The 18709-nt window shown below is 51.0% G+C and overlaps 1 protein-coding gene across 1 annotated transcript in view; it reads right to left on the reverse strand.

Moving 5' to 3' along the window:
- SEMA7A (semaphorin 7A (JohnMiltonHagen blood group)) overlaps positions 1-17975 on the reverse strand; it is a 47603-nt gene extending 29628 nt beyond the window's left edge. The window contains exon 1 of the mRNA XM_074965975.1: positions 17801-17975. Within this exon, the coding sequence (XP_074822076.1) occupies positions 17801-17912 (112 nt within the window). The 5' untranslated portion in view covers positions 17913-17975. The remainder of the gene's footprint in view (positions 1-17800) is intronic.
- Between the last annotated feature and the right edge of the window lie 734 nt (positions 17976-18709).

Raw genomic sequence — 18709 nt, forward strand, 5'->3', positions numbered from 1 at the left:
TGGAGCTGGTTTGAAGTCCAAAGCGTCCCAGAGGGATTTCGGTTGGCTTCCATCTCTCTGGTCAGGGATTGACCTGGGGTCCTCTTGAGCTAAAGAGCCAAACTCTCAGTGGGCTGGACACGGGAGACCTGTCACACTCTGGCCTGTGGCTGCACCTCCCTGCCAGCACCAGTTCATACGCCTGGTGAGAGCCAGTAACCCTTCACCCTGGGGTGCTACACAGCCACACAGCCAAGCAGAGGCAGGGAGAAGGCACCGGGACCACTGCAGCTATGGGTTTGTTTGCCCTGGGGTCTGGGAGTTCCTTGCCTTCAACCTTGTGATAAAGTGCTGTGAATGGAGTGAGGCTGAGGAGAGTTTGTGGAGTTCTTGGTCCTCTGGTCCCCGAGTGGACGTTACAGGGGGAACCTAAGCATGGAAGGGACCTCTGGGTAGGAGCATCCTCTAGTTCTCTGCTAAAGGACATCATAATTATCCCCATTTTACATACAGGGAAGCTGAGGAACAGAGGGCTCTATTCCTTGGGCAAGTCGCTTCTCTCCTCTGTTCCTCAGCGTCCCCGTCCATCACATCCTAGTGCTCCATCCAATAGACTGCATTGTCTCTGCCCTTCCATACGGTGAGCCTGGTGTCTTTGCTCACAGTGTCATGTCTCTGCCCAGGCTACAAAAGAGGTGGGATTTGTCAACACCCCATGTGCAGAGGCTGTAGGCACTGAACTAAGGGGTTCATTTGCTCTCCCTTCCCACTGAACAAGGAGGGATTGTGGTCTCCCACATCACCTGCTGCTGCCCGGGTGGTGACGCTGGTATGTCAAGGCCATTGTTTATCAGGACCCCTTTGTCCTGCACTGTGTGTCATTACTCCAGCTAAGGGCAGCACCATGATGGCACTTGTATCATTTCAAGGCTATGCTCCCTGCTGAATGATAAACTGTAACACCCAGAAAGACGGTGTGTGCCAGGTAGGATGTGCAGAGGAGATAGACTCTAATGGCCAACATTTCACACAGCAAGATCCTGCTCTGCCTAAGACTGGAAAGAGGGGAGAAAGAGCTCAGCTGGAGAAGAGAAATAGCTGCTCTCTGACACTTCCATAGGGGGCTGTACAAAAATCCCAATTATTATTACTCAGCAGTGCCCAGAGGTGGTAGGTGCTACCGGCCTTGATCCGGCTATTGAGGGCAGACCCCAGGGTCTGTGGGAAACCCCACTGAAATCAAAAAGTTCTGCATGGATGTGCCTGTATGGATGCAATTGCAGGATCAGGGCCCTAGAACAGGGGTGGGCAAACTTTTTGGCCCGAGGGCCACATTCTGGGTGAGGAAATTGCTTGCAGGGCCGGGGGTTGAGCTGTTGGGGCGAAGTGCAGGGTGTGGGAGGGGGTGCGCTATGCAGGAAGGAGCTCAGGGCAAAGGGTTGGGGCAGAGAAGGGGTACAGGGTGCAGCAGGGGGCTCAGGGCAGGGAGTTGGGGTGCAGGAGGGGTTCAGGCTCCAGCCTGGCGCTGCTTACCTAGAGCGGCTCCGGGATGGTAGAAGCGCGCACCGGGGCCAGGGTAGGCTCCCTGCCTGCCTGCCCTGGCCCCTCGCCACTCTGGGAAGTGGCCACACTACATCCCTGCGGCTCCTGGGGGAGGTGGAGGGCAAGAGGGCTCCCGCGTTTCCCTCCCCTGTACCCCATTCCTGGCCAATGGGAGCTTTGGGGGAGGTACCCTCAGGCAAGAGCAGCGTGCAGAGCTCTCTACCCCGCCACCCTAGGGGCTGCAGGGACGTGGTGTGGCTGCTTCCCGGAGCGGAGCCCACAGCAGTGGCAATCCCGCGGGCCGGATCCAAAGCCCCGAGGGGCCGGAGTTTGCCCACCCCTGCCCTAGAGGGGGGCATGGTACCTGCCCTCCAAAGCTTATCTAAGACAAACAGGATACATACGGAGAAGACAGTAGTCAAGTACTGACATCTGGGGATGGGGTTGTCTTGACAACATAAATCCTGACTGTCCGTAAGTGTTCTTTATCTGCCTGACCCAATTGCCCTTCAGGCTAGCCATGCAGAAGGGCTGATTTCTTGTGTGTGCTGCTAATGATCAGATGAGCTCTTACACATCTAGCCCTACATCAGCGAGGCTGTGCGGCCACAAAACCCATTGGTTCTGAACAATTCGCTTCATGGGCTGCATCTTTATCGCCCCAAGACATAAGGGAGGCAAATGTCTCCTGAATCCTGCCAAGCTACGGACTAGGCACAGAGAACAATGAGGAAAAAAGAAAAAAAAAATCACATGCAATTAGACAAGCCAGGATAACATAACGGCCATACTGGGTCAGATCAATGGTCCAGCTAGCCCAGTATCCGGTCTTCAGACAGTGGCCAATACCAGGTGCTTCAGAACAAATGAACAGAACAGGTAACATCAAGTGATCCATCCCCGGTCATCCACTTCCAGCTTCTGGCAGTCAGAGGTTTAGGGACACTCAGAGCATGGGGTCGCATCCCTGTCCTTCCTGGCTAATAGCCATTGATGGACCTGTTCTCCATGATCTTCTTTTTGGAACCCTGTTATAGTTTTGGCCTTCACAACATCCGCTAGCAATGAGTTCCACAGGCTGACTGCGTGTTGTGTGAAGAAATACTTCCTTTTGTTTGTTTTAAACTTGCTGCCTACTAAATTCATTCAGTGACCCCTAGTTCTTGTGTTATGCGAAGGAATAAATGAATAAAGGAAATGTTACTTTCTGCACACCAGTCAACATCTATCATATCCCCATTTAATAGTCTCTTTTCCAAGCTGAAAAGTCCCAGTCTTTCTAATCTCTCCCCGTAATGGAAGCGGTTCCATACCCCTGATCATTCAGGTATAAAAAGCAAATCAGCCTTCATGCTTCTGCTTCAGGATGCTAGCTAAGGAGTGACTGCCTGGGGCTGGGAGGACTCTTCCATCAAAGGCATGTTGTTGCAAAATTCTCCCTAGTGGGGATTGATATACACCTTCCTCTGAAACTGGCTAGTGGGCTAGATGGACCATCAGTCATGGCAAATCTCATGCCCCTCCTGTGTAACCATAGAGCTGAGCAGAGAGGCAATTTCATTTTGGGGAGGATTTCAGTATTTTGAAATCTGGTTTATTCTGACTCTACATTACAACCAAACATTTCGAAACCCTCTGCAAAAGGGAAGGAGCTGCGCAACCTGCAAGTCCTGGACCCCATGGCAAGCTGCTGGATGGGCTGCCCCCAAGCCACGGGCCCTGGAAGACTGGGGAGCCTGGGAACTTCTGGAAACCTGCCTGGCAGGTGGCGAGCATGCTGGGGTTCTGTCAGAACTGTATCAAAATCAGACCATCGCTGTGGAATTTGCCAAATCAGAACAAAAAAAGTTTCAGTGGGATTTTTGTGACCAGCTCTGTAGAATTGTTCTGATTGGAGAGAATTAGGTTTAGAATTAAGCCATATACAGAGCAGCATCATTTATAAGAACACAGGAAATGACTCACCAGGACAAGCCAATGGGCCCTGAACTCTGGTATCCTGTCAGATAGGGGTTAATACTGGATATTTCAGAATATACAACAATGACCCAGTGCCCTAATGATGCCCCTAATTGTGACAAACTATACTATCCTTCTTGACTCCAGCTGGGAAATCAGCTTAGAAGCATGAGCTTCAATAACCCTGGTAATACTCGATCTTCCATGCTCAAGGGATGCACAGCAACACGTCTCCATAGGGTGCAGTGAGTATATTGCAAAGGCATCAGCCATTACTGGCCTGATATTCAAAGCTGCCGAGCAAACCTGAGTGGGGGCTGCGAGCATCTGTCCCCCTTGATAATCAAGCCACATGCACTCTGCTTGTTTTTAATTAGTCCATATTTCTATTCCAGTAGTTCCCAGAGGCCCCCCAGTCAAGATCAGGGTCCTGTTATGCTAGAGGCTGGATAGCAGAATTCACGTACTGCCCTGGATCTGCACAAATCAGTTTCAATGGAAGAGGAGACCAGTGGCCTGGGATGCCAGTTTAAGTAATATAGCCCCAGCTCTGATAGAAAAGGCACCATCACCTTTAGCTTCCATCTAGACAGCCATCGCCAGAGGCAGGGAGATGAAACCTCATGGCAGTTTTACCATGGTGTGACCCACCTAGCATCATGAGGTGGGTGCACTGGGTGCCACTTTAAATCCTATTGCGGGACATCAGGCCCTGCAGGGAGAGCGCTCCCACCTGAGCCTCAATCCCTTTCTGCTCTGCTCCCTCACAAGCACATTTACTGCGTCCTGTAGCTCCTGGTTTTATTCTTTCCTGGATTCAATGCAAGAGAGGGAAGGAAGGAAACACTTCAGGACAAATCAGAGGCACTTCACATCTTGGCTTCACGCTTCTGGATAAGAATCCTGAGGAAAGGGCTGTGCTGGGGCTTGAAAGCCCACAGAAACCAGAGGGTGAATCTATGGCGGGCTTCTGAGCTCTGACAACTCATCTAGTGCTGGGGAGAATTTTTAAAAATAAAAAAAAAAAAAAAACCTAGGAACTATTTTTACAATAATAATAAAAATAATCCCAAGGAAAAAAGAGAACATGACAGAGCAAGGATTTGGGAATTCTGTGGGTGTCCCCACTGTGGCAGGAACACTCATAAGTTTCCCACAAACAGACGGATCAGAGCCTTACATCCCTTCTGTGGTGCCAGGTCACATACGGCTAAGCCCCTGCACCGGGAATGAGGTCAGAGGTACCAAGTACATCCTGTATTCCATGGTTTGAGCCAACATTTTAGTAAGACTATTGCTAATCTATAAACAGAGTGGAGCCGTGGAGAGGGTGGACTCAACCCACTTCAACTGGAAGGGCTCAGTACAGCCGAGGTATGGGCCGGGGGAAAGCAGCCTCGGGATTCTGGCCAGCACCAACACAGTGCTTAGGTCCACAGATGGACTGTGCTGGCAATCCCTTGAACTTTAACAGGAAACTAAGTACGAAGCCGTTTTAGACATCCTCAAACCTCAAATAAGGAAACAGCGGTTCAGCTGGTGCCTGTCGATGACATGCAGAGCCGGTTCTTTCCTGCTGCTGTTTCCCTATTTTCCCCCCTACAAAGTAAATCTGAGAGATCGTTACAATTTACAGATGCACGCCCTCTCATTGGAAATTTACAAGGGTTCCTGCCACAGTGGGGACCCCCACAGAATTCCCAAATCCCTGCTCGGTCGTAATCTGTTTCATTTTAAAAATAATTTTGAGGAAATAATTCCTAGGGTTATTTTTAAGAATTCCCCAACTCTAGAGTGGTCAGAGCTCAGAAGCCCACCCTAGGTTGGTCCTCCATCCCCTTCAGTTTATGAGGGCTTTAGAGCCGCAGGACAGTACTTTCCCAGGGATTCTTATACAGAAGCATGAAGACAAGGTGTGAAGTCCTGGGACGCCCCAATCTTGCCAGTGAAGGTGGGTGGGGGTCTTCCCCTCCACAGCCATCTCATCTGGAAATTCAGTTCATCGTTGCTTTTGCTCTTTACTTCCATAGTTACCCGAGTACTTCCTAATCTGTAATGTATTGTCACAAACACCCCTGGGACCGGGAGGCTGGGCTCGGCTATTATCCCCACTGTACAGATGGGGAAACAGTCACGGATCGGCTCAGTGACTCGCTGAAGGTCACACAGGGTGGCTGTGGCAGAGCAGGGAGTTGAACACAGGCAAGTGCTCCCTCTCCTTGGCACCTCTCTGCTGTTCTTATTTCTCTCTAACTGAATTGGAGCAAATTAAGGCTGGGGTTTGCAAAGGAGCAGGGAGCAGCCCAGCCCCCCAGCAAATGGCAATGGGACTGGAACGTCGAACTCCCAGCAGTATAGCCACGAGAAGATCTCAAAGCACCTTCCAGCAATGAGTAAGAATTCTTAACCCTTCTTTTCCAGATGGGGAAACAGAGGCACAAGGTGGTGAAGGCGACTTGTCCAAGGTCCATCACTGATTCAGTGCCACAGCTGAGACCAGACCCCAGCTGGCCTAAACCCCAGCTACGTGCTCCGAGCACCAGGTCGAACTGACTCTCTGCTGAGGCCAAGCATGTGGGGACTATAGATCAGTAAAGCCCCAAACACAAAATGACCAATTATCAAATGCTGGGCATGGCTGTCACCTTGTCTCTCGTTTATTGCTGAAGGGGGTTAGTAGACAATCGAGCAGGAGTTCTGCACCTCTGAGACTCGGCATGTGTCCAGTAGTTGCTTGTTGAATAAGAAAAAAGGCCGGGGTCAATAAGGTAGGAGGGAGGGGACATCTCTCCCTGTCTCTCAGACACACAAACTCTCCCTGTCCCAGAGCTGCAGCTCAAGCAGTTTCCTGCTCCCAGCCATGGCACAGTCCCGTCAGGGCCAGAGACACTCTAGGGCACTAGGATTTATCCTTCCTGCTCTCCATTGCTCAGATTCTTTGCCGCTGCCAGTTGGTTATCATGAGGCCCTTCCCAGAAATCATAACAGTGGCACCTGTGTTTATCCTCCCTGTCTGGGAGTCTAAATATAAAGAGCTGGTGACTGGATGTAGGGATGTTTATGTCTGTCAACTTCTGCCTGCAGTTTTTCGAAGCTGTGCGTCAGCCCCCCCCCCCACGTCCTCCCAGGAAGGGCGTGGAGCAGGAAGGGAGAGAGGATGAGACCAGACGGCTGCGCCTTTGCCCGAGGGAGTCAGTGAAGCTTATGGCACATAAAGAGCATTGGCTAATCAGTGTCTGAGATATAACAATGTGCTGCCAATATTGTAACTGGAGGCTCCCATAGGAGCATTTCTCAGAAGCGTTCCAGGATGGGTGTGCGGCAGGGATGAGGGTACATCTCTGAGCCCTGAGGAGAAGCCCTCCTTAGCGGGGCTGATTAGTGATACCTAGAGAGGGTGGGACCCCAGCAGAGGTGGAGGGGATCCAGCTCAGCCCCTCCTTCAGCCTGGTAATGGCAAATTTAACTCTGGGCCTCTCCATGGAATCAGGGACCTTGTCATGGCAAATCAGTCATTTGAATTTAGAAAAGATGTGGACACATTGGAGAGAGTGCAGAGGAGAGCCACAGAAAGGATCAAGGGTTTAGAAAAGCTGACCTAGGAGGGAAAAGTTTAAAAAGCAGAGCATGTTTAATCTTGGGGAAGAGACTGGGGGGAAGACCTGATAATCTTCAGAAACGTTACAGGCTGCTATAAAGAGGACAGCGCTCGATTGTTCTCCATGTCCACTGAAGGTAGGACAAGGAGTAATGGGTTGAATCTGTAGCAAGATTTAGATTAGATATTAGGAAACACTTTCTAACTCTAAGGGTGGTTAAGCTCTGGAACAGGCTTCCAAGGGAGGTTGTGAAATCCCCCTCATTGGAGGTTTTTAAGAACAGGTCGGACAATCACCTGTCAGGGCTGGTCTAGGTTTACTTGGCCCTGCCTCAGTGCAGGGAGCTAGACTTGGTGACCTCTCCCAGCCCTACCTTTCAATCATGCTAGGATTTACATAGCGCTTTTCATCCCCAAAGCGCTTCATGGACTATGGCTGAAAGGTTCAAAGGTGCCCAAATCCCATGGGGTTTCAGGGAGATTTGGGGCTTTGGCAAGCCCAGCCTGCATATGCAACTGCTCTGAAACACAGACACTTCTAGGACAGAGGGCAGCAGCCAGAGACAGACCGTGAGAAAACCACTGCTCTAAACAGACACACCAGGCACAAGGGAGATAAAAGGGGCTTCTCATGAGTAGGCAGCATTTTACTGTCTGATCTACCTAACGATCCTTGCTCCTCCAAAAAGGGCTGGGGGAATTGTACCCATGCAGACCAGACAGGACCTCAGCTTTGAAGGTCTTATGCCAGACTCCAGTAAACTGCCTGGAATGGAAGAGCAGAGAGGACCTTGGCCTCACCCAGATTTGGAGACTTATTTTTATCCTAGACCATCAATTTCTGAACCTCTCTGCAGTGTGGACAGGGGAGCCAAAGGTCAGCCAGAGGTTGCGAGCAGGCTGCCGTGCACATTGCAGACTAATAGCTCCCTGCAGAGTAATAGCTCCCTGCACCGGGGCAGGGCCAAGTAAATCTAGACCAGCCCTGACAGGAGATTGTCCGACCTGTTCTTAAAAACCTCCAATGAGGGGGATTTCACAACCTCCCTTGGAAGCCTGTTCCAGAGCTTAACCACCCTTCAAGTTAGAAAGAAGGAATGTGGGGTCACATGCCCCCCCCAGATTGATTGGTCACATGGTGAGGCCGGGCCCCCTCCCTGCCAAGCGAGCTGTGTGGGGCAGGGAGAGGCAGGAGGGGAGGAACAGCTGGGAGCTGCTCGGAGGTGCTGCTGCTTTGCTGGAATGGGGGGCCGGGAGTGACTCGAGCTGTTCTGGGATAGTGGCCCCCCCCCACTGTCAGCAGGCACTGGTCATCTATGGTTTAATCACTAGGACACTGGGTTACAAGCTAAACAGACAAGCCAGACACCAGGGAGGTGACAGAGGTAAAAGGTGTTCCTCGTTAGCGTGCAGCATTTTACAGTCTCATCTACCCGTCCACACACCACCAACATCCCCTGAAAGCTCCCAAGTGAGCCTCTCTTTGCCTAACAGCTGCTCTCCTACACTTGGAACAAATGCCAGAGGGGATGCAGCTGGTCTCATTCAATGTCACTGCCTCTTTGCTGGAGGTAGAGGGTGAGGAGACAAGAGCAGAACATTGTTATTCCCACCTGTATCCCCACGGCACTGGCAGCACCTGGCAAGGGCTGGGTGCAGTGATGAGCTGTCAAAATCTTAACAACTGGTTCCCTATAAAAAGTTCTGATTTAAGGGATGTGCCCCAGTATGTATTTTTTGTATCAACTGGGTTACCATACGTCCGTATTTTCCCGGGAGCATTTAAAATTTTTAAATTTTAAAAATTCCTCCCAGACGGCGATTTAAGAACCAAAAAGCCTGACCTGTCCAGTTTAAAAAGATGGGCCTGAACTAGAAATGAGCTCTGTTTCACATGTGTGGGTCCCTGCCACTCCCTGGGAGTGTGCTAGGGTGACCAGATGTCCCTATTTTATAGGGACAGTCCCGATTTTGGGGTTTTTTTCTTATATAGGCTCCTATTACCCCCCCCACCCCCTGTCCTGATTTTTCACACTTGCTGTCTGGTCACCCTAGGGTGTGCACATGTGTGGGTCCCAGCTGCTCCCTGCCCCCCTCATTGAAGCAGGTGTGCAGGGTTACTGACCTGGGAACTGCAGGGCACTAGTGGACGTGGGGCCAGCTGCAGACAGGGGCGTGGGGCAGGGCTAGCTGGAGACAGGGGGGTGCAGGGCTGGCTGCAGGCAGGGCAGGGAGTGCGGAGCTGGCTGGAGACAGGAGGATGCGGGGTTCGCTGGAGGCAAGGGGGTGCGGGGCTGGCTGTGGGCAGGGCAGGGGGTGCGGCAGGGGCTGGCTGGAGGCAGGGAGTGCGGGGGTGGCTGGGGGCAGGGTGGTGGGTGCTCACGGGGAGAGCAGCTCGGAGCAGCCCGAGCAGCAGGACACAGCCTAGGCCCAGCAGAGCAGCCGGGGACCCACCAGGCAGCAGCAGGAGCCCCAGGGCCAGGGGAGCAGCAGCAGCAACAGGGCTCGTGTCCAGGGCCAGGTGGCAGCCCACATGGCTCCCGCAGCGCAGCGCCCCCGGCGACCGGAGGAGGAATTACATCACTTCCTGGCCAGAGCCCATCAAAGCCTCAGCGCCCCCTGCAGGGAAGCGGGTTAACAACCGGTTCTAAAACTGCTTCAAAATTTAACAACCAGTTCGCACGAACCGGTGCGAACCGGCTCCAGCTCACCACTGGCTGGGTGCTCTGTGCTATTGGAGACCATAGTATCACCCCAGCCTGAATTCCAGTGTCAGCCCCAGAGACCTAGTGGCAGCAGGGTAAGCCTCGATCCCTATCGGTGTACATTTTTAAGGGAGTTGTACGGTGGGGAGGATGGAATCTGGCTTGACAACCAGAGGACAAATGAGCTTTAAACAGCCCAGACTCCTGGGGTGCAATTCTGCAATGCACCTCCAGGGGGGTGCAGCACAGATACCCTAACCCAGCAGATGGGGCAGAGGAAAGGTTGCTTAAAGCAGGCTGCATTAATTTAGAGCCTGCCCCGGCCGCTTCATGTGTCCAGGTGTGGTCACAGGAAGGAGAACGCTTCCCCTGGGTCCATTTCCAGCTCAGACACGGACTCACAGTGTGACCTTGGGCAAGTCACTTCGCCTCAGTTTCCCATCCGCATCATGGTAAAGATGAAAGGCCTAGAGTCCTCTGAAGGGCTGAGCACAAATAAATGCCTATCAAGCACTTGGAGAGCCTCAGACAAGACAGACCATCGAGGGTACCAGCTGCATGAAGAATTACACTAAGGCGGAATATGTACATTTCAAGAGCTCAGCCCTTCTTTTCTGAAGGACTCAAAGGCCATGGAGCCTTCCATCTCCAAGGTGAATGCTCCTCTCCCACCCAGGTCTGTAGGGTCTGAAGGACGTTGCCAACTGACTGCGCTTAGATCAGTGAGTGTCTCAGTCTCCACCCCTGGTGGGACACATGTCAACATCACAGAACCATCCCTCCCCCACCACTTGTCCCCCTTGTGGACCTGGGTCTGAAGGGGCCCTGAGATCCTGTGCTCCCCTCTCACTCCTGGTCAGCACCCAGGCACATGGGTGGAGCAGAGGGAGATAAATATGAGCTACTTTCTCCCCTGCACCTGATCTGGGGATAAAGAGCGCTCTTTGCACCCTCCACCCCCACTGCTTTCCACCCAGCCTCTTGCACTTTACAAGATAAAAAAGCAACAGGGAAATTTGGCATGAGGAAGCAGCTCAGTTAGGGGAAGAGACTTTCTATTCTCCAAAAAGCCTGCAGATGACAAGGAACAGTTTGGAGAAGTTCATACCTCATGTAGAGGGACCCTCTGCTTGATTAGCAGCGGGCACCACTCATGTCTTTATGGGCTCCCTGCATACCATTCTAGGTACTTCCCTGGCTCCCCATCACTGCAACAGTGAGTTATGTCAGTACCTAACTCCCATTGAAATCAATGGGAGTTAGATACATAACTACCCTTGGGGATCTGGACCTGACTGCTTGGTGGGCCCCATCCCTTCACTAGGGCTAGAGAAGTGAATTCCCTGGAGTCTGAATTGTGTCTTTCATCCAAATTGCTCCACCAATGACCCACCCTCACTGCTGAGGCACAGGTAGTCACTGATTATCTATTTATATTCTTTCCTTCCCCACCCGTGCCAAGTCATAGTGCCAACACTGCTGGATATAGTATTAGCTGAAATTTAATCAACAGATGCATCACCGAAATTAAATCATCATCATACAAGCTGGCAAACCTTCATGACTTCCTATTCTCACACTGAGTCATTCAGTATTCCCTTTGGTTAAGGAAATGCTTACTGGGGATAACGATACAGATGTCCTCTGTAAAGCGCTTTGAGATCCACAGATGAAGAGTGCTAGATGAGAGCTAGGGATTATCATCATTTTTATTCCCACAATGCATAATTAGACTGTGGAACTCAATGCCACAGGAAGTCAGTGAGACCAAGAACTTAACATTCCAAAAGGGACTGGAGTGATTTATATGGATAGCAAGAAAACCCAGAGCCATCGTAATTATGGACGACAATTTTGGAAGGAGTATTAAACTTCAGGGCTTCAATCATTCCCTACGCATTAGAGATCAAAATGAGCCCTAATGTGGGGGCAGATTATCCACATCTGCTACTATGCGACTCTTGCACCTTCCTCTGAAGTGTCTGGTGCTGCCACTATCAGCAGTGGGATACTGAGCTCATGAACCATGGGTCTGATCCAGTCAGGAAATCTTTACGTGCCTACTGCTATTGGAGATTTTTCTGTCACACAGGTGAGCAGGGGCTTTTGGAGCAGGAAGATCTGTATTCTAGTCCTGCTGAGCCATGAAGTGCCAAGGCCATAATACTGAGCAGGGGCCAGTCACAGAGGTCAAGCTACTAACAGGACTGACCTTGGGCTAGGTAGCATTTGGAGTTGGGGCTAGTTGAATGTACGGGATGCATTTTGAAACGGACACTGATTTAGAAGTCCCGTATGCCAAGTAAAGCAGCATGAACTTTACATTGTTTATTCCAAACCTATTTGTTTTCTTCACAGTCCTATAACAGGAGGGGACAAAAACCACTTGCTCTGTTTGGTTAAAAAATGTTTTGCACTGAGTCCTAATTATGCCAATGTCACCCCCAGAGAAGATGACCACAGAGCAAATCTGCATCACTGGGAAAGGGGCTTTCTACTGGAAATGCTTATGCTGGTAACTTCATCCCAGGTGCCCTTTTCGCCTGGGGGAAACAGGGCTTCAGTCATGGGGAAACAAAGCTGTCTTCAGCAGTGGAAACACCATGTGGCTTCCTTGCTTTGATTCTTCCTCTGCTGTCTCACTTTCCATTCTCACTGGGGCTGATTCATGGAAAAGAAAGGTTCCCCACATTGCCCCTCCCCCACAAACTGCAAGCCTTGGGCAGGCACAGAGCAGGACCGGAACGGGGCATACTTCTCAGCAAGGGAGCTGATCTCAGTGCTGCTCCACGCCTGCCCAAGGCTTGCGATTGGGGGGCGGGGAGGGCAAACGCCCCCAAACTATGCCCAGGTTAAAAAGGGGGGCACATAGGGGTCATAAACAGGTGTCAGCAGGCACACCCACCCTGCGCTGATTGCTAACTTGGAGTCAGGGGGTCCTGGCTAGATGGGGGTAGGGTCCCAGCGCAGTACCAGCTGTCATGCTCCTGTACTAGCTATGGACTGCTCATGGAGCTTCCTTCTGAGCGAGATACACACCAGATGGGCTCATCCCATCCTTCATTGCCCTGCCTGGTATGGCTGAGGTGAGCTTTCGTAAGGGGTATTTTACACATCGCACCACCTAGTAGTGGAACAGCATCACACGGTTTGGCCTTCCATTACACCAGTATGGAAAAGCCGAACTACTGCTGCAGTAATGTAGCATATTGGGCCAGCTCTGTTCTTCCTCTTGATCTCTTACTTTGCAGCCCTACCATGCTGTAAAGTAATATCTGATCTGCCAAGCCAGGGCTCAGCATGGGATAATCCAAATGTACCTTTTCCAAAGCATAGCCCAGCGGGCCAGCGTTTAGTTCCAACTGTGCAAGCAAAAAAGAACACAAGTTACCAGCCTGAAGACACTTCCTTCTGCATTGGCAAAGGGAGGAGTGCCCAAGTTCTCTGCAACTCTGAGTACTGAGGGGCTATTTTGCAAAGCTACAGAACTCCACAGCTTCCTTTCTTCTTTCCTCTGCACTAGAGGAAGTTCAATGCACCAGAATAGACCCATGGGCCACCCTGTCTAGCTTCTGTTCCGACAATGGCTAATGCCAGATGCTTTGAGGAGGGTGTGAAATCCTTGCAATTAGAAAGGAGTCCAAGCTTTGACATTTGGAACAGGTTCTGGACTCGGTCCCCCTTGAGACCACAACTGAGAATGAGGAAACATGCAATTGGGTCCCCAATACCCATGTTTGCAAACAGACATGACCTAGCTACATATACACTGCTCCTATGTCAGGATCTGGTGGCTAATCTGCACTAGAGAGACAGCCAAGCCCACTAGATGGTTCCTATGCTATTTAAAGGGATACCACCCAATTCCTGCACTATGGATCCCATCTCTCTTTACAACATGACTTATTGGGTAAGACTATCCCATGGTAGAGGGAATTGCTTCCCCACCTCAGCTGGTGAGCAGCTCATGCCCTGAAACTGTTATGTGTTGAGGACTGTGTTGGAATTGCAAGCTATTGCTCTAAGAGTGGTAGAGGAAGTGGGGGGTAGGAGGTCTGGCCTGTCTTGCAGACTAAGGGACTCTGTCTGAAAGTACATGATCAGAGTCAGTATTGGAAAAGGCCATATTAAAGAAAGGCAAGATAAAAGCTTCCAAGCCACACAGAGCTTTGCTTCAGGTCTGGCAAAGGCGCTCCCAGCATCACAGCAAAATGCAAGGGGTCAGTGATAGATCTGCCCCCAGCCACGAGCCAGGAAACGAGGCATGAAAGCTTTCGCTCTGATCTCGGCTCTCCCTGCCTTGCCGAGACACTATTGGACTCGGAGGCCAGCACAGAGCTGAGGAGATCCAGGATGCCGCTCCAGCCTCAACTCTGACCTCAGCAGAGAACATGTGGGGGATACCCCAGCACCATTCTAGAATGGCTTCTTGTGGATGCTTCAAAGAGAAGCTGTCACAATGACCAGACTCCCAAAGCCACTAGGACCCCCAATCAAACAGCATTACATTCGCTGCACAAGAGCTCCGATTCCTTCCTTACCCAGGGGATAAGCTCAGGGGTTTCACCAGCCTATGCTCCAGGTGTGAATGTGAGCTGAGCACATATAGCTCCTGTGCACTGCACTCTTCCCCTCCCCACTCCCTGGAGCAGGCACGTGGCAAGTGCAGAGATCCCAGGCACTTTGCATTGGATTAATAGGCCTTTGTACCTACCTCGTGGTGCCATCACAGAGCCTGGCAGCTCTGCCAGCAAGAACAGCTGGGATCATAGGGCTGTCACACAAGCCCTGGTTAGAGGGCTGGAAGGGGCTTCATCATACTAACCGGGAATTAATTTTAATGGGCTTGAGGGAGCCGAGGGGTCAGGTTTGTGGGGAGGGGAGGTCCATATTAAGACTGACAGAGTCCCTTTAATAAGGTGAGGAATCAGCTACATGGTATTAGGGACTTGCTAAATGATCCCTCCAGAGGGTGTGTCACCAGCCCTGGTAGCCAGCAGTGTCATTTTAGAAGCCCAGATCCTCAGGCGGTGGAGTTCATAGAGAGTGACTGATTTGCAACAGCCGAAGCGTTTCTCTCATCCAAGAGCTGTCCCCATTGCCATGCCAGCCCCAGCTGGAGGAGGTTAGAGCCAACAATGATGTGATATACATCGAGAATCGCAGGACCCCAGAGCACTTCACCATAAAGCAAGGGCAGCTGCAATGGAAGTGCTGGCTTCCTGGCAACGTGCCTCCATCCCTACCCGGAGGAGCCAAGCTCTCGGAGCCAATGCAGCCAGGATCCCAGTTCTCTGCTGGTGTTATCAGTGCAGCTCCAGCCAGTTACAGCAGCAGTGAACGTGTTCCTGGCTCTCCGGCCCCTCCAGGTGAAGGGAAAAAAAAAGTGCGTGGACACTGCGGCTCCCGCAGACACATGCATGAGCCACCCGAGCTCAAGCCTTGGGTGTCGGGTGGGCTTGAGTGGCTAGCACAAGTCTACTCAGGCTGGGAACCTCACCCGCACCTGCAGCGTAGAGACACCCATAAAATCCTTGGTCATTTTTGTTGCGTCCCAGTTGTGGCTGTGGGTTTGAGAATGCTGATCTGAGCTAGGTCTGAAGTAGGCCAGGCACTTCCCAGACACAAGATAAGACAGATCCTGCCCCAAACAGCTTATCATTGAAGTGTCTGGAATGCAAGTGGGGTGGATCAACACAAAAATAATTTCCCAGCCTCCTTTCCCACAGGCCAGACAGCCAAGAGAAGTAACGGCTTTGGGTCACTATCCATCTGGGCTGGATTTGAACTCCTGACCAAAGGTGCCAGACTCCCTAGCCAATCCTCTCTCTCTCTGCTATCCAATCTGCATCCCAGCATGACTTGGGAAAGAAAGATGTGGGTGACAGGGAGCCAGACTTACACAGCCAACAGCGGATTTCTTAAATTAGACATGGTCACTGGATCCCCAGCTGTTCAGAGAAATCCTGGTCAGGATCCATTAAAGCAGTGGTGGGTAAACTCCAATGCTCACAAAATTGGGGTTGGGGTGCAGGAGGGGGTGGAGGCTCTGGAGTGGGGCTGGGGATGAGGAGTTTGGGATGTAGGTGGGTGCTCTGGGCTGGGACAGGGGTGCAGGTTCTGGCTGGGGGTATGGGCTCAGGGGTGGGGCTGGGGATGAGACGTTTGGGGTGCAGGAGGGTGCTCCTGGCTGGGATTGAGGGGTTTGGAGAGTGGGAGGGGGAATAGGGCATGAGGAGGGGCTCAGGGGTGCAGGCTCTAAGTGGCGCTTACCTCAAGCGGCTCCCAGAAACAGTGGCATGTCCCTTCTCCAGCTCCTATGCCGGGAGAGGCCCCAGACCCTGCTAGCACTGGAGTAGGGCCATGTGGGCTGCTTCCTGGAGCTGCATGGTGCGGCCCTGACTCAGAGCCCCAGCCGGAGCAGGGCCGAGCCACACAGGCCAGGTTAAAACAGCCCGTGGGCCGTAGTTTGCCCACCCCCGCAATAAAGCAATAGGGACGCGCTGTGTCTAAGCCCTGCATCAGAAGCCATCCCAAAGCATATATTTGCCATCAAGTTTCCCACCACTAATTATCAAACGTGCTCCTTGGTGACAGCGTCTCCCTGCATCACGTGCCGGTAAGCCTAGCTTGGGGCACATGTACACTACAAAGGCTCCGAGAGGGTAAATAACTGCGTAACAAGCAGCAGGGGAACACGGCCAAAGAGAAACAGGTGCCATAGAAACCTGGTTGCTTCGGCCTGCTCTTTCCACTGGGACACGCTCCCTTGGAAAGTGGTGTTTCCCCCTCATGCTTAGCCAAGAGGCTGGTGATATGGCATTTTTTCCTAAGGGGAAGATTCAATGGAAATTATCCTCCCCCCCAAAACTCACTCATTTCCCAGCCAGGGATTCTATGTCCCCATCTCCTCCTTGTACCATTTGTCTGCATTATTTGCCAGACAGAGGTAATAGTGGCATCTTTCCCCTGGATCGCCTTAGTCTGACTCCCTCCCCCCACATGCTGTGAATATTATTCAGAGGCCTTAATATTGCCCATGCTCTCCAAACGCCCCTGAGCAGCTGCTTCTGAGCTGCACTAATCAGAAGCTGCACGTGGTTGAAGAACAGAGGGTTCATAATAAGCTAGGCCATAGCTGGGTGCAAACATGCCCTCAACAAAGAGGCTCCAGGAGACTATACAGAGAAGCTGTTGGTCACAGACTGACAAGAAATTTCCAGCACAGCTGTCTGCTCGGTTCAGACAAATAGCGTATAAATCAGGGACACTGCAGTGCCTTCTGTTAATGCCTTCGTACATGGCGTTAATCGAGTTTGCGGGGGAGGAGAGAAACCATCAGTAAAAGCTATTCTGTTCTATACATTTACGTGTGCTCCACAAACACACTGTATACGCTTCCTCGTCTGTAACCTCACCTCACTTCTAATAGCTGTGCCCCCTCGGTTTCTGCTCAAGGAGCATGCAGTACTACATGTTTAGCGTAGAGCCAAACTGGCACAGAGACAACAGGTTAAGTAACTCTAATGAATAGGAAGATAACTGTTTTACAAGACAAGCGTTCAGCATTTCAGCTTCTCAGTATCTGTGTAATTCCAGAGAGAGCTGTTACAGTCTCTCTCCAGAAACTAGGCATATCAGCAGCCTTAATTTGTGCAGTTTGGAAAGGGGATGAAATAAAAAAAATACATAAAGGTCTCCTCAAGAAAGAGAGGGCTCAGCTGTAAAAATTAAGAAACTGATCAAGAAGGAAAAAGATCTTAACACATGAGAAAAAGTTGCTAGCTAATATCTTTTCATGTACAACAGCATCAATCTTTCTTGAAGAGGCAAATACGAATCAAGACTAATCCCAAAGTGACTTTATACAGAGAGAAGATACAGATTGTTACACCAACAGGGCTATTCTCCGCATGTCTCTTGTAAATGGCTCATATTGTTTATACATTTCAAGGTTGCCAGATCTGCGTGTCAGGGAGTGCAAGGATCTGTCAGGCAGTTGCTCTCTGGGACTTACCTTTTGGAGCTGTAATAATTCTAGGATTCACCCTTGAGTGCCCAGCTGTCAGGAAAAACAGGTGGCTAGTCCATAGGGCAACGAGATAGGTAGCACGTGAGTTCAGACCCATTTCCACAGCTCTCCAACGAGCTCAGCACCCTACTTCTGCAAGAAGAGTAGAGAATAACACTTAACATGCAAACCTTTGAAAGTGGGTGTGACTAGAGTGATTACTCACTAACCAATCAGAGTGCAAGCAGGAAACACTATGGGGAGGCAAGGGGGGAAAACAGTTACCCCAGCTAGGTATAAGGGTTTATCAAAGCTTGGAAATTTACCAAATCAGCTACTCTGGAATAAGAGTCCACATGAGGAGTTATGGCAGGATTTCTGGTCTGGAATTATTGTAGAATAAGAATTCCAGACTAGCTATTTCACTTCATTTCCAAAGGAAGATAAGCCCTGACTCACCAGCCAAACCCTTTATGAAGGGAGGCTGGGGGGAGTATGACATCACTGCCTGAATCCAGAACACCTGCTCCTTGTAGATGAAACAGGGAGTAGCGATTGCCCCACAGATCCAAAGGCCGATCCCCGCCAGCTCCATACAGCTGTTCTTGGGGAACTTGGCACTCTGCAAGCTGGCAGTGCCAGGGAGGGGTCACTTTGTGCCTGTGGAGACAGATGGGGCAAATCCTCAGGGTTAGAGAGATACTGCAGCCCCCTGCTTACTTCTGTAGCATTGCAACCCCAAGCATTCAAGAAGCATGAGTGCAGGCCCCTGAAATCATGAGATTGCTTAAAAATTGTGAGCTTCTAAATAGAATACATTGGGGGTGATTTATTTTTCTTGGCTTTCTAGCCTTTGAGGGCCACCTTTACAAGTTTTCTTCTGCCACCATAAGGGACAGAAACTTACTTTAAAAA

This window comes from Natator depressus, chromosome 10, assembly GCF_965152275.1.
Source record: "Natator depressus isolate rNatDep1 chromosome 10, rNatDep2.hap1, whole genome shotgun sequence".
NCBI classification, from domain to species: Eukaryota; Metazoa; Chordata; order Testudines; family Cheloniidae; genus Natator; species Natator depressus.